The 16,763-nt window shown below is 37.6% G+C and overlaps 1 protein-coding gene across 19 annotated transcripts in view; it reads right to left on the bottom strand.

Moving 5' to 3' along the window:
* MLLT10 (MLLT10 histone lysine methyltransferase DOT1L cofactor) overlaps positions 1-16,763 on the bottom strand; it is a 230,032-nt gene that overhangs the window by 126,556 nt on the left and 86,713 nt on the right. For 18 of the 19 annotated variants that reach the window (XM_062210551.1, XM_062210549.1, XM_062210562.1 and 15 more), the window contains 3 exons: positions 11,393-11,496; positions 8,761-8,854; positions 6,444-6,539 (listed from right to left, as the gene is read on the bottom strand). In XM_062210551.1, the coding sequence (XP_062066535.1) occupies positions 6,444-6,539; positions 8,761-8,854; positions 11,393-11,496 (294 nt within the window). The remainder of the gene's footprint in view (positions 1-6,443; positions 6,540-8,760; positions 8,855-11,392; positions 11,497-16,763) is intronic. The other variant, XM_062210555.1, reaches the window with a different exon arrangement.

Below are 16,763 nucleotides of genomic sequence, written 5' to 3'. Positions count from 1 at the left end.
ATTGAGTCCTAGGTCGCCTTCCTTACTTTCAAAATAACATCTTATTTTGGCAAAGGCAAAAGAGTTGCAAAAGATGTATCATTCTTGTGTGCTTCCTTAAGTTTTTCTAAAGGGGGGGGGGGGGGGGCCATGAAATTGACTTCAAAATGCAATGACTTTGAGCAGCCCTTGTCTCCACCATTGCGGAACAGGGTTTTGTTTTTGTTTTTGTTTTTTCTTGTAAAAATTGTTGAACTCTACTTAGTATAGAGTTGATCTGTGTATAAAGTTAATCGAAAATGGATCTTAGTGGAGAATGGGAGAGAGAGGAGGATGAGGGGTGGGAGAGTGGGTTGGGAGGGCAAGTTATAGTGGGCAGAATCACTGTATTCCAAAAGTTGTTCTTGTGAAATGCATGAAGTTTGTGTTCCTTAAACAAAAGGTTTCTTTGGTGTGTGATTTTGACTGCAGGTCAATGATCTTATTTTTTTCTTTGATAAACTATAATGTGGTTTTTACTAAAGATTTTTTTTTTTTAATTTATTTGAAAGAGTTAGAGAGATAAAGATCGTCCATCTGCTGGTTCACTCCCCAGATAGCTGCAACAGCTGAAGCTGGGCCAGGCCAAAGAGCTTTGTCCTGGTCTCCCACGTAGGCAGCAAGGACCCAAATACTTGGGCCATTTTCCGCTGCTTTTACCAGGCCTTTAGCAGGGAGCTGGATAGGAAGTAGAGCGCCAGCCCATCAATCCAATTTTAAATATCACTGTTACTTAAGGAAAATTCTTATGATTGTGATAATAGTAAATATATATATTTAATCTCTGTGCTCGCTTCAGCAGCACATATACTGAAATACATATATTTAATCTCAGCCCCCAGTTCCTGGCATATATAACTAATTAACTGAATAACTGAATTAACTTTTAAAACTTAGAATTAACTGAATAATGGGCATTAGAGGAATAGGTATTATCCATAATATGTACCTTTCAATCATACTTGAATTTATGTGAATAGAGTGACTCTTGGAGGAAGGTGATTGGTCACCAGAGGAACTCTTCATGGGATTTAAGGGTTGGCACTTTCATACTTATCCCTGGACCTTTAAAGAAGGAGAGGAGCTAGAGATCAACCTTAGCCATCAACATCATGTGATTTAATCAACCACATAATAGGGTCTCCATAAAAAAAAAAAAATCTAATGAGCTGGGTTGGTAGGAAGTGCTGCAATGATAAGGTACCAAGAGAGGGCATGGGAGCTCTATATTCTCCCAATCCACACATGCCCATAATTCATCTTATGTATCTATTCCATCTGAATGTTCTTCACTTGTATTCTTTAGGAAGGTATTAAAGTGTCCTGGAATTCTGTCAAACATTACAGCAAATTATCAAACCTGAGGAAAGGATAATGATAAACACCAATTTAGAACAGTTGATCAGAAATACAGGTGATAACCTTGGACTTTAAATTGATGAAGAAAGTGAAGGCAGATTTTGTGAGACAGTCCCAATCCTATGGGGTCTGTGCTAACTCTGGGTGTCAGAGTTGAATTACAGGGAGGAGTTGCGGTACAGCAGGTTTATCAACCACTTGTGTTCACATCCCACACTGTAATGCCAGTTTAAACCCCACCTACTCCATATCTGATCCAGCTTCCAGCTAATACATTCTGGGAGGCATGAAGGAGACCCAGATTAAGATCTAGCCTCTTGCCTTCTTCCTGGTCCATCCCTGGCTGTTGTAGCATTTGGGGAAGTTGAAGAATGAATCAGTAAATAGAAGATAACTTTCTCCCTCCACCACAACCTCCAACTCTGCCTTTCAAATAGATGAAAATTAATATATTTTTAATTGATTTGTAGGACACCCAGTTGTTGTCCACAGAGAAGCAGAGAACTTTTGGTCTGGAGAGATATCTACACAATTGCTGCTGCTAGCTTTTAGGGTTTAGGATTTAGGATTCAAAGAAGCTTAGAGACGACATATTAAAGTACAGACTTTTACTGCAGAAGGGACAGCATAGAGGGAGGGGAAAGATTGGGGAGAGGATTGTAGGCCACCAGAGTAAGTGGGGAGGCTGACACTGAATGCTCAGCTTCATGGGCAATGGGCAGCAGCCTGTTTATGTTCTTTTTTGGAAGGCTCCTGTTTGCAAAAGGGCTAGTTGTTAGTCTCCTTTTTACAATGCCTTCTCAGCAATTTGGAATGCCCATGTGCAGGGCTTTCCCAGGCAATAAACATTCCATTTGCTTTTAGATTATCTGCACTCAGTTACATCAGGTCTGAGGGTTCAGGCCCCAAGGGCCCAACAGGTTCTAACAGTTGTCAAAACAGTTTGATATCCTTTTAGTAATGAACAAACATTATCAGAAGACATTCTCCTTGAACAGCAAGCTACAAGCCAAACAAGAAGTGCATAAATTAAACCTAGTTTTAATTAATTTCAAATACATAATTTGATCCAAACTTCAGATTTTTTACAAACACCCTCAGTCATTTCAGACTATGAACTTTTTTTCATTCTTTAAGTGCACTCTATAGTTAATAACTAATCACATCTTCTGTATATAATTAAAAATGAATCTTAATGAAAAATGGGATGGGAGAGGGAGTAGAAAATGGGATGGTTTGCGGGTGGGAGGGTGGTTATGGGCGGGGGGGGGGGACGCTATAATCCAAAAGGTGTACTTTTGAAATTTATATTTATTAAATAAAAGTTTAAATAAGAATAATCACAATGAACAGGAGGAATTTCAAAAAAAAAAAAAAATTCATGGGGGGGGGTGGGGATGCTATGGTGTAGTAGGTTAAGCCACTGCCTGAAGTGCCAGCATCCCATATGGCCACTGGTTCAAATCGTGGCTGCTGCACTTCCGATCCATCTCTCTGCTATGGCCTGGGAAAGCTGTAGAAGACAGCCCAAGTCCTTGGGGCCCTGCACCCGCATGCGAGACACAAAAGAAGCTCCTGGCTCCTGGCTTCAGATCAGCGCAGCACCAGCCATTACGGCCAACTGGGGAGTGAAACAGCAGATGGAAGACCTCTCTCTCTCTCTCTCTGCCTCTCCATCTCTTCCTGCATAACTCTTTCAAATAAATAAGTATATCTTTTAATTAATTAATTAATTAATTCGTGGAAATGCATTATGAAAAAACCCACAAAGATTTCAGGAATTTTTCAAAGTAAAATTATCTTTTAATTCTATTTTTTCCATTAACTCTGAAGTATTTTTGTGTATCCTAAATCACAGAACTTCTCTGAAAAGTAAAGGCTACATATGTACTCATTTTTTATTAAAGATTTATTTATTTATTTGAAAGGCAGAGTTACAGAAAGAGAGGACAGAGAGGGATCCATTCATCGGTTCACAACCTGAATGACCCAACCGCAGGAGATGGGCCAGTGCAAAGCCAGGAGCTTCTTCCAGTTATCTCACGTGGGTTCAGGGACCCTAGCAACTGTGCCATTTCCTGATAGACATTCACAAGGAGCTGGATCAGAAACAGAGCATCAAGGATGTAAACCAGTGCCCATATGTGATACCAGCATCACAGACAGCAATGTCTACTTAACCTGCTATGCCACAACACCAGCACCCATATGAGAAAGGTTAAGTTATAAATTGCTTTAAATAATTTGGATAGCACAATATTTAGTATTAAATATAATTTATCAACATCACTTATTTACAATGTGATATTTTCAAACAAAGAAAAATATATGCCAAAACCAAAGTAGAGGGGCCAGGGCCAGAGCCAGGGCTATGGCACAGTGGGTTAAAGTCCTGGCCTAGCCATGCTGGCACCCCATATGGGTGCAAGTTTGAGTCTCGGCTGCTACATTTCGGATCCAGCTCCCTTCTAACGCACATGGGAAAGCAGTGGAGGATGGCCCAAGTCATTGGGTCCCGGCACCCACATGGGAGACCTGGAAGAAACTCCTGGCTCCTGGCTTTGGATCAGCTCAGCTCTGGCCATTGCAGCAATTTGAGGAGTGAACCAGCAGATTGAAGATCTCTCTCTCTGTCTCCTACCTCTCTGTAACTCTTTCAAATAAATAAAATAAATCTTTAAAAAAAATTGAACTCGATAAAAGTAGTTCAAACTATATTTATAAACAATGTCACCAAAACTTGTCTCAAACTATACATTATATTAGAATACTAACGATTGTTATTTTTTTGTTTTAAAATTTATTTGAAAGTCAGTGACAGAGACAGAGATCTTCATCTGCTGGTTCACTCCACAAATAGCTGCAATGGCTAGGGCTGGACCATCTTCCCTTGCCCCTGCCCCTGCCCATTTTCATTAGCAGGGAGCTGGATCAGAAGTACAGCAGCCACTCAAAGGGGACGATGGTGTTCTAGGTTGCAGCTTAACCACACCACTACAATACCAGCCCCTGAATGTTACTTTTCAATGCAATATGGTCAACCCTCACTATCCCTGGAGAATTGGCTGTAGGCCCCTTCACAGATACTAAAATCCACAGCTGCTAAGTCCCTCATATAAAGGAGCAGAGTATTTACATATAACCCACATAATTTTCCTATACACTTAAATCATCTCTTAGTAATTTATAATACCTAATATTATGTAAATATTATGTTAATTAATGATTGTTATTTATACTGCATTCTTCAGAGCATAATGACAAGAAAAAAAGTCTATACATGTTCAGCACTAGAGGCAACTTTTTTCCCAAGTATTTTCAAGTCATAATTGGTTAGATCTGTGGATATGGATCTTGGAGAAACAAATGGTGGACTGTAGTCATAGCAAGTATGTCTAAACAATAAACTTCTGGTATTTTTACCACATTTGTTTACTTTATTGATTATCAGTAAACCTCAGTTATTCAAAATGCCAAAAATGGATTTTAAGCTTGACAAGAAAAACAAGTTTTACTAAACTGCTAAATGCTAAAAATAAAATCCAAATGGTATTACACACTTTAAAAATTCTAAATATTTAAAGCTGAACTTTTTCTAAATATAATGGTTTTTACTCTAGCATTCAACAACTATTAAAAAAACTCACTATAACGCAAAAATTTTATTCATTCCCAAAGCAAAAAAAGATGAATAAATAAGTGTAGTCATCAGCACTGTTTATTCAACATGCCACTGCTTTTAATAGTTGTCCTTCAAACATCATGGCAGGGCATACCTCTAAATACATATGATGATAGAGTGAACACTGCTTCAAACATGGCAATGCTCATGAAATGGCTCAACAGAAGACCATGAATGGTGAGGTATAAATTAATGAGTCCTACCTAAAGATCCTAAGTTTTAAGTTTGAAAACCTTAAATAAAATTTCATGATATCAGTGAAACCATTAATTAAACCAACTCTGCCATTTTTTTTTAAATCAGTATTCCAAACAGTAGGAAAGATTGACTCCTGCTATTATCACAAAACCACCTCATAAAGAAATCAAGATAAATATATATACTTGCTAAGATCTAAAATACATATAATAAACCTAACAAGTGCCATAAAGCTCTATTTCACTTATAATAGAAAATTTAATCTCAAAACTGAATACTTAGGTTTTCTAAATGTTTACCTTGAAAAAAGGAAAACACAAATTCAAACCAAAATGTTTATACATTAGCACTTACCAAATCCTAAGTTTTACAATGTGAAAATGTTGTATGATCTCTTTTTTTTGAGTACAATATTCAGAAACAGTGTCAAAACTATACCACTTATGTAAGAGTAATACTGTGTTCCATTTGAGTGTGTCCATTGTATCCTCACTTTCTTAAAAACAATTCATAGTGGTATCCTTCTACTACCTTGGCAATATGCCTTTAAAAGAATTACAAACAAACTATGAATGGTCTTGCAATATTTATTTTTAGTTCATTAAAAATTAGTCATATTCTTTAAAGAAAAAGGTTAAGCAGAAAACAGGTAAGTTAGAGAAGACAGATTAGTATTTAAGCAAGATTTTAGTGTTTTAAATAAAAGATAAAATATTCTCAAATAAATAATACATTTAGCCATTAGAAAAAAATAAATCATTAGCATCATTGAAAAAGAAAATACAGCCAAGAATATATAGAACTTCAAAACTGTTCTATTTGAAAGGAAAAAAAAAAATGCAATGAGATAATTACTTGCATGGGACGTCATTAACTAATAATATGTAGCAGTAATTATTGCTAAAGTCATGTGAAGATGTCCCAAGATGACCACAGTCCACACATGCAAGAAATCTCTCTCATGCTTTCAGACAAGCTGCATTTTAAATTATGGGTTGCAATGGATAAAACCAAACTTACAAATATGGCATTATTTTACATCTATTCTTTGACTTAACATTCAAAAATTTTCTATACTTTGATGTCTCCATTTAGCTATCAAAAACTTAATTTTAACTAAAAAGGTAAAAAAAAATGCTCTGTTAAGTTGATGTGCTACGTACTTAGCAACAACAAATCCACTTACTTTTTTCTCTTTCTCATGATGTTTATCCTGAGAGTGAGAGGAAGAATCACTTAAACTTTGATCATATGACCTATTAGATCCCCGTTTGCTCTTTTTCTAAAAAAGAAAATATATATATACATATATGTATATGTATATTAAATTTTTTAAAAGAATTTTTCTTAGGTTTAAATCAACTCAAATCTAAATTATATTTATATTTCTTCTGAAGTTTTAAAAAAGACTCACTATTTCAATCCATATAATCCAGTTTAGACACCATCCATATATTATCCATTGTGTTATAAAGGAAAAGTTACTCTAAATTTGACATGTATGCCATATTTTTGCATATTTATTAAAGTATATGAAATAGACTATCTATTTTCAAATAGGCTACAATATATTTTCATTATCTGCTTTAAAAAAAAGTTTCAACCGAAGGAGACAATGCTTTATTAAAGAAGTATGCCAAGAATGAAAGAATAGAAAAGTAAATATTTTAAGAATTTATGCCACTAAGAAAGCAAGAGATTTCTTAATCTTATACTTTCATCACTAAGGTTAACAATGAACTAAAAAGATATGTGCAGTTCATTTTAAAAATTAAAATTAATAAAGCAGTCAGTATTAGACTCATGCATTTTTCAAAGCATTACTAAAAGCACCACACATTTCTGTTTAAAATACTTATACCATTGCCCAATCAAGTATGAACATGATAGCTATTTGGAGTGTTTGAAAATAGATGGTTACCATAACTACTTGATTTAAACCACATAAAATGACTATATACATATTCAAATTCTATACTGAATAGACTTTTCCTACAACTAACAAATGAGGTATCATGCCAATAATTAATAATTAGCAATGAGAAAATACTATTTGCATGAATTTCAAATTATATATTTTACCTTTATCATCTTTCATTTCAAAGAAATGTTTTTATCACCCAAGAAGAAAAATTTTCAATTTTACAATCTCGAGATTTTCCATAAAACATTTCAATAATCTTTACCAGTAATTATAATAAAACAAAGCCTTTACCATTAAACAATACACATCTACACTCTTTAAGTACAGACACATGTTACTTAATGACAGACACATTATGAAAAATGTCTCAAGTAATTTCTGTCATTGTGCAAACGTTACAGAGTGTACTTACAGAAACCTAAATGTATAGATCCCTACAACACACCTAGGCTCTATGTCTTTGCCTACTGCTCCCAGGCTACAAGCCTGTACAGCATGGTAATTCTACTAATACTATAGGTAGCTGTAACACAATGGTAAGTATGTCTAAATATAGGAGGGGAAAAGCACAGTAAAAATACTTGATAATAGGGATTTTTAAGTTCCATGATAATCTAATGAGATTGTTTATAAACACATCGTCCACTATTAACCAAAATATTATGCATTGCATGAATGCGTTTCATATGAATGAACAAGAATACCAGAGGCATCGATGCCCATTTCCTAAGATGGGGTCCCTAATGATATTATTTTATTTAAAAATATTGAGAGAGAGACAGAGACAGAGAGAGAGAGAGAGAGAGAACAAATGTGTGCACACCTCATTCACAAAGAAAGGTAATACTAAAAAAAAAAAGAACATTAAAAGAAAAACAAAGCCTTAAACTTCAGTGTTATGAATCTGCATAATTAAAGAATGAGAAATGGAGAAGACCAAAAAAATGGACACTTCTGGTTTATTAAAGAAATACTGATCCTTCAAAGGAACACTTGTAAAAATACACATGGCTAATCAACTACTACTAACTTAATCATCCATGCTACTGTACAACAGCAAAGACTGACAAAAATCTAAAAAATTTCCCAAAGTTATCTTTAGACATATCTGTCTCAAAAACTTGAGCCAAGTTACAATACATTCTTATTTCATTTTTTCTGTTTTCCTGGTCAATTAAAAAGAAAATAATTAATCAAAAAAATAAAATGTGTAATGGTGATGAAGAAGTGATAAAGAATCACAAAATGATAATCACATGAAAAATCAACTTAACAAAAATGTTAAAATACAGTTCTTTACGAATTAATTGTTCCAATAAAAGTATATCTGCATTTACTATCAACTATTAATACATTCTAAATCAGAATTTAAGAATATCAACCTTTATAAATAAAAACAAGCAAAACAAAATCTTTTCAAATTACTGATTTTTTCATTTCCAAGAAAGAACATCAAAAGAAATAATTTTAAGCAACCATCAAAGGAAAAGAAATGGCTACTAATGCCTTTTTGAATGAAAAGTATAACTCAGTTCTCAAAAATATTATTGTAATATTAAATTTAAAGACAAATTCTTACCAGCTTACTAAAATGGTATTTACAGTAGCCACAGTATTGGACATTATCTGCACCATTACCTTCTTCTTCACAAAGCAATCCAGCAAACTGTGCACTGAAAATTAAAGTCCAGGATATCAACACAAACTCAAACCACAGTATATAAAAACAAACAAAATTTACTTCCAACCATGAAATGTTTGTGTTTAAGATAAATTCTTCCCACCTCACCCAAAATTAAAATTTTATTTTACTTTTCAAATCATATCACAGGTACAAATGGAAAGCAGTGCCTCTTAAAGGGTTGAAATGACATTTACCCTATAATGATATTTATCCTAAGGAGAAAGATTACCTACTTTTTTTTTTTTTTTTTTTTTAAGATTTATTTATTTGAAAGTCAGAGTTACACAGAGAGAGAAGAAGAGGCAGAGAGAGAAAGGTCTTCCATCTGCTGATTCATTCCCCAATTGGCCACAAGGCTGGAGCTGCGCCAATCCGAAGCCAGGAGACAAGAGTTTCTTCCAGGTCTCCCATGTGGGTGCGGGAGCCCAAGGACTTGGGCCATCTTCTACTGCTATTCCACACCAAAGTAGAGAGCTGGATCGGAAGAGGGGGAGCCGAGACTCGAACCTGCACTCATATGGGATGCTGGCACTGCAAGCAGCAGCTTTACCCACAATGCCACAGCTCAGCCACAGATTACCTACTCTTAAAAAGAAAAAAATGTGGCCTGCAATGTGGTATAGCAGGTTAAAGGCCAGGACCTGAAGCACCAACATCCCATATGGGTGCCAGTTTGAGTCCCAGCTGCTCCTTTTCTGCTCAGCTCTCCGCTGTGGCTTGTGAAAGCAGTGGAAGATGGCCCAAGTGCATGGGTACCTGCACCCACGTGGCAGTCCCAGAGGAAGCTCCTGGCTCCTGACTTCAGATTGTCTCAGCTCCGGCCGTTGCAGTCATCTGGGGAGTGGATCAGCAAATGAAGACCTCTCTCTCTCTCTCTCTCTCTCTCTCTCCCTCCCTCCCTCCCTCCCTCTGTAACTCTTTCAAGTAAATAAAAAATAAATCTTAATAAACAAAAAAATTCATTCACCCGGAACTAATTTTGCAAACTTAGTCTAATTGTTTCAAGTCACAGCTCAGTAAACAAGATAACATGAATTGTACTTTGCAGTAAAAAACAAAAGAGAATTGGAACCTAAAGTTATGGCATTTACTTTTTAAAAAACAAAAACATAAAATGAGGTGGCAGGCATTGGGACACCTGCTATCCATAGTGAGTGTTAGTTTAAGTACTGGCTCTTCTTCGATCCAACTTCAGCTAATACACCTGGGAAGGCAGAAGAAGACAGCCCAAGTAGTTGAGTCCCAGCCACCCACAAAAGAGATCTGGATGGAGTTCGAGGCTTCAACCTAGCCCAGTCGTGGCTCTTTGCAGAGTAAAATAGCAGATGAAAGACCTCTGTCTATATATAAACTCTGACTTTCAAATAAATAAATAAATAAAAGGCTAGTTTAAAACCATCATCTTGTCAATTTGATCTTTAAACATTCTAAAATTACAGTTTTAGTATAGATATCATACCCTTTGACTTTCATCTTTGGAAAATAAGGTAGAGTTAAGAGAATTTATAAAAATCAAAAACCACTTTTCATTCCCCAAAGGGATTCCAAAATGGACTTCATCTATCCAAACACTAAATGCTCAGGAAATAAACATATGCCTACACTGGCAGCATACATTAAAATTAATGTCTGGATTATTCCCAAACTGTTATTTCAAATTGTTATGAATTACACATCGGATATCAAACTTTGAACAAATTTGTTCATGAAATTTTATGCTGAAAAAAAACTGAGTAAACTGAGAAGTAGCACTGTAACTTTAAGAATTATGAGGAATCCATAATTCTCTCCTTGTGACACATAGGTGAAACACTATCATTCATTAAAAAAAAATTTTTTTTAGGATTTATTAAAGGCAGAGTTAAGAAAAACAGTGACACAGGGGCCTGCGCTGTGGCATAGTTGGAGGGAGGGAAGGAGGGAGGGAGGAAAGAAGGAAAAAAAAGTGACACAGAGAAAGAGATCTTCAAGTGGTTCCGTATTTCCCCAATTGGTTGCAATGGCCAGGGCTGGGCAGGCTACAGCCAGTAGCCAGGTCTTCCACATGGGTGACAGGAGCCCAAGCACTTGGACCATCTTCTGCTGCTTTCCCAAGCACATTAGCAGGAGCTGGATCAGAAGCTCGAATCAGTACCTATATGGGATGCTGGCATCATGGGAGGTGGGCTTAACCCACTCTACCACACGATCAGCCCCTACTGAATTCTCATAATGCCTAAGACACTGCAATTGATTTACTTATATCAATTCATTTAATCCTAAGTCAAATACAAAGGGTAGGTAATAATAACAATACTTTAAATAAGATGAAACTGAAACTTGCAGCAGTTATATTGGAAACAGGGTCCATTTATTGCATATTCTCTGTAGTGGATACACCCAGTTAGAAGAATTACCTTTATTACAATTTAAAACTCTCCCATTAAAATTTACTATAATTAATGCTTGGGAACCTAGCTAAAAGTCTTTAACCTTGTACACAAGTTATTCCCAAATTTCAGTTCTGTACGATGACAGATATACTTACCATGTTACGTGGAAAGCCTGTCTACATCCATGTTTATTACATGTCATGCAAGCACCAGTGGCTGCTTTGCTTTCTCTTCCTTGTTCATCACAAATATAGCAAGTCTAAGGACAGAGGAAAAAAATGAAACAAAAACCATACAAGTCTATAACATGAATATGAATTTCATAATTATCTTCAGAAATGAAGACCTGGTTTACTGTCTAACCTACTTTCAAAGCATGAATTCTTTTGGGGGGTAGTAATCTAATTTTTACAAACAATGCAACAGGAAAACATAAACAATAACATATAAATAACTTCTACAAATTCACAAAGCCATTGTTTCAAAAATCCTCTACACAGGCAATGAGACCAGGGCACAGTATACCACACCTCTTTTTCTAAAACTTCCTCAATATTCAACTGATTCCTGTGAGGAAGGTATAAAAAACAGGTTTATCTTTTTTTCTGCAGGAAATAAGCATATATAAGAGGAACTGATACTGGGAGTTGAGAAACAAAGGACAGTGCTAAGTGATTGAGCAAGTGTTTACTTAGGTCATTCCAACTTTACAGTCCTGACAAGCTGCGAAGGGAGGAAGACACTTTAGTTAAGGAATCAGAGATGCCACAAGAGGTTTAAGTCAATGAACACTCCCAGCAACTTTGGCTGACAGCTGGTTCATTTCCCATGTAAAAGTAACTAATAGACAATACTACCTAGTCCAATCTCAAAATCATGGGTGGTCATATGATAAAATATTGAATTACATAAAAGGATCTAGGACTAACAGTGTATAATGGGTATCAGTGTATAATGGGTACAGTATCAGAGGTCAAATATACAAAAATTAACATCAAACTATAAACAAATCATATGACACATTTAAAAAGAAACCAATTTCTAACCAGTAATTCATCCACACTTAAAATATAATGTATATTCACATATTTTTTAAAAGATGGAAAGTAGGAAAACCAGAATGGCAGAATGAAGAGTTCTGTGGAACCTCTTATCAAAAGAGTAAACTATTTGAAAAGTGAAAAACAACTATTTAAAGCCTCTGGAACTACACTAAGAACATATAGCAAATAAAAAAAAAAAAAGTCGATTCAAACTTTATTAAATCTCACTGAAGACAGTAAGAGTTTGTGGCATTTGAGCCATAATCTGACTCTATCGTCCCTTCGCCTTCTCCCCTCAGATCCCAGTAACAGAAGTTCCACTTTCGGTGAGTGTGGCCATGAAGGTGAGTGTTCCCTCAATCCCAGTTCTTAATTTAGGACTATAATTTTTCCCTAGGGGAATGAGGTATCTATCAGACTGCAGTCTCATCCTATTCAGCCCTGATGTCTCCCATTCATAGACTCCAACATCCTCACAAGTCAAGAATTTGGGGGCCCTATCACAAATTCACCAGTTCTGCCAAAGGGACATTATTTGAAACAGGGCTTGAAGTTTATGCCTAAGGGAACCATAAAAAAAAATTTCACACTGTTCATATACAAATATATCAAAACAAGGGGGCCAGTGCTGTGGTACAGCAAGTTAAGCCCCCACCTGTGATACCAGCATCTCATATGGGCACAGTTTTGAGTTCCAGCTGCTCCACTTCCAATACAGCTCCCTGTTAATACACTTGGGAAAGCAGTAGAAGATGGCCCAATTGCTTGGGCCCCTGCACACATATAGGAAAACCAGAAGAAGCTCCTGGCTTCAGCCTGGCCCAGCCACAATGACAGCTGTGACCACCTGGGGAGTAAAACAGCAGATGAAAGGCTTCTTTCTCTCTGCCTCTCCTTCTCTGTAACTCCGCCTTTCAAATAAATAAATATTTAAATTTCTTTAAAGGATTACTTATTTGGAAGGCTGAGTTGAGACAGAGAGAGAGAGAAAGAGAGAGAGAGAGAGAGGCCTTTTATCCGCTAGTTCACTCCCCAAATGGCCATAACAGCTTGAGCTGGGCTGATCCAAAGCCTGTAGCTTCCTCCAGGTCTCCCACTCAGGTGCAGGGGCTCAAGGACTTGGGTCATCTTCTACTACTTTCCGAGGCCATAGCAGAGAGCTGGATAGGAAGTGGAGCAGCCGAGACTTGAACCAGCGCCCATATAGAATGCTGGCACTGCAGGCAGCAACTCTACCCGCTATGCCACAGTACCGGCCCCAATAAATAAGTCTCACACACACACACACACACTACACTGCACTCCATAAATGTATATAATTATGTTTTGTTGATCAAAATTAATAAGAAAGCACTAGATACCTGAATTTCATCTCCAGTGTAATTACTCAATAAAAGCACAACAGAGAGTTTGGTGGTGAGCAGTAAGGTAGAACTGACAGCTCCAAGATACTAGAAGAAACAATTTAATCAGCTATAACTTTCAGAAAGAGTAAAGAAAGCCAGCAAAAAAGAGCCCTCCTGGGATCACATTCATTTCTGACATTTCAGAGGGTTGTGCACATAAATTGCTTTGTATTAATCAAAAGATACCTCTCTCTGCCTCTACCACCCTGTAACTCCTTCTTTCAAGCAAATGAATAAACCTTTTAAAAAAAGATATCAAAACAGGATTTATAGTAGACTAAAAAGCATTCCCCAAGCCACCTACAACTTCATCGACTAACAACACTCAACAAGCTTTAGTACAACCTCTGATCAAAAGCTCACTAAAACAGAAGCTACTCTGACCCAGTGGCAACTTCTAACAAACTAAAATTTAAAATGAAATCCAATTCATACCCAATGATCTAAGACTCAATGCTGGAGCTGGCATTGTGATGCGGCTTGTTAGGCTGCCATCTGTAATGCCAGCATCCAATATGGGTACCAGTTCAAATCTTGGCTGTTCCACTTCCAATCCAGCTCACTGCTAATGTACCTGAAAAAGCAGCAAAAGATGCTTGCTAGTGCCCCTGCCACCCACTTTGGAGACCCTGGTGGAGTTTCAGGCTCCTGTCTTCAACTTGGCCCATTCCCAGTTGTTGAGGTCATTTTTAGAGAATGAACCAGCAGATAAAAGATATTTCTCTGTAACTCTGCTTTCAAATAAATAAATCTTTAAAAAAAAAAAGAGAGAAAGAAAGAAAGTAAAAACAAAAAGAAAAGAAAACTGCCCCCTCTAAAGAGAAAACTAGAAGAGAACCTTGGATCTCCTTGGTGAGGAATCTCAAAGTCAAGGATACATCGCAAAATAAAAAATGAAGCTGGCGACATGGCTCACTTGGCTAATCCTCCGCCTGTGGAGCCGGCACCTCGAGTTCTAGTCCCGGTCAGGGCACTGGATTCTGTCCCGGTTGCTCCTCTTCCAGTCCAGCTCTGATGTAGCCCGGGAAGGCAGTGGAGGATGGCCTAAGTACTTGGACCCTGCACCCGCATGGGAGACCAGGAGGAAGCACCTGGCTCCTGGCTTTGGATTGGCGCAGTGCGCCAGCCGTAGTGGCCATTTGGGGGGTAAACGAATGCAAAGGAAGACGTTTCTCTCTGTCTCTCTCTCTTTCACTGTCTAACTTTGCCTGTCAAAAATAAATCAGTAAATAAATAAATAAAAGTGAAATTTCTAACAAGCTAACACAACTTAAGTATAATCCAGCTAGTGTTTTATATGAATCCAAGATGTGGTATTTAAGCTAGGAGAAGGAAATATGTTTGAACATGGCCTTCCGAAGCTGTTAGGAATTCACAGTTAGTAAAGTCATTAAAAAAATTAATAGGGGCCAGCGCTGTAGCATAGCAGGTAAAGCCACTGCCTGCAGTGCCAGCATCCCATATGGAGTCCAGTTCAAGTCCCAGTGGCCTCACTTCCAACTATTCTCTGCTATGGCCTGGGAGAGCAGTAGAAGATGCCCCAAGTCCTTGGGCCCCTGCATCCACATGGGAGATCCGGAAGAAACTCCTGGCTCCTGGCTTCAGATCGGTGCAGCTCCAGCTGTTGCAGCCAATTGGGGAGTGAAGTAGTGGATGGAAGCTCTACACCTCTCCTTCCCTCTATAACTCTTTCAAATAAAATAAATAAAATAAATAGGAGGCAGGTATTATGGTATAGTGAATTTAGCCACCATTTGGGATGCTCACATTCCCTAATGAATACATAAGTTTGAGTGCCACCTCCACTTTCAATCCAGCTCCCTGCTAATGTGCCTGAGAAGTAATAAATGATGATCAAGTCTGAGTTCCTGCCACCCACATGGAAGACGTTGAAGTAGTTCTTGGCTCCTGGCTTCTGCCTGGCCCAGCCTCAGCTGGAAAGTGAACCAGAGGACGGAAGAACTCTGTCTTTCAAGTATTAAAAATAAAAATTAAAAATAAACGAGGGTGCACATTTGGCACAGCAATTAAGAAGCCACTTAGGTTACCTATATCCCAGATTAGAGTTCCTGCGTTCAAGTTCCACCTCCACTTCTGATTCCAGCTTCCTACTAATACGCATTCTGTGAGGCAGCAAGTGATATGTTCAGTAGTTGGATCCTTTCTACCTATGTGGGAGACACAGACTGAGCTGATGACACCAGATGATAGTTCAATTTGTTGGGTACCTGCCACCCAGATTGATTCCCAAGTCTCTGCTTCAGACTGGTCCTGTCCTAACTGATGTGGGAATTTAGGAAGTAAACTTGCAGAAGGAAAATCTTGCTTGTTGTCTTTCCCTCTTTCAAATAAATAAAAATAAGTAAATGAAAATTTACTTTTTAAAAAAACGCCAAAAATATTTATAAGAAGACCCGCAGGAAAATGCAAAATTATCATCCAAAGTGGATGCAAAATATTACCTAAAATCGGTTTTAAGTTTAAAAATAAATTTAGAAAATATGCAAATAAATAAAGTGTGGCCCATATACAGGAAATAAAGCAGGCAATACAAACTGCATTTAAGGCTCCTGGATATTGGAATCAGAAGACAAAAGTTGAGGCCAGCGCCACAGTTCACTTGGCTAATCCTTCACCTGCAGCGCTGGCACCCCGGGGTTCTAGTCCCAGATGGGGCGCCGGATTCTGTCCCGGTTGCCCCTCTTCCAGGCCAGCTCTCTGCTATGGCCCGGGAGTGCAGTGGAGGATGGCCCAAGTGCTTGGACCCTGCGCCCGCATGGGAGACCAGGAGGAAGCACCTGCCTCCTGGCTTTGGATCAGCGCATAGCGCTGGTAGTAACAGCCATTTTGGCGGTGAACCAATGGAAGGAAGACCTTTCTCTCTGTCTCTCTCTCTCACTGTCTAAGTCTACCTGTCAAAAAAGAAAAAAAAAAAAAAAAAAGACAAAAGTTGAATAGCTGTATCCAGGTTCTTCAACACAGGAAGGAATTATCAGATGAGATACAGGTAAAGGTCAACAGAAAAGCAAGATTTATTTACATGCAAAACGAAAGAACATACTCACAAAGAATGCCAG

Source organism: Lepus europaeus, chromosome 14 (genome assembly GCF_033115175.1).
Source record: "Lepus europaeus isolate LE1 chromosome 14, mLepTim1.pri, whole genome shotgun sequence".
Classification (NCBI taxonomy): domain Eukaryota; kingdom Metazoa; phylum Chordata; class Mammalia; order Lagomorpha; family Leporidae; genus Lepus; species Lepus europaeus.
This window is presented reverse-complemented; position numbering and strand designations above follow the sequence as displayed.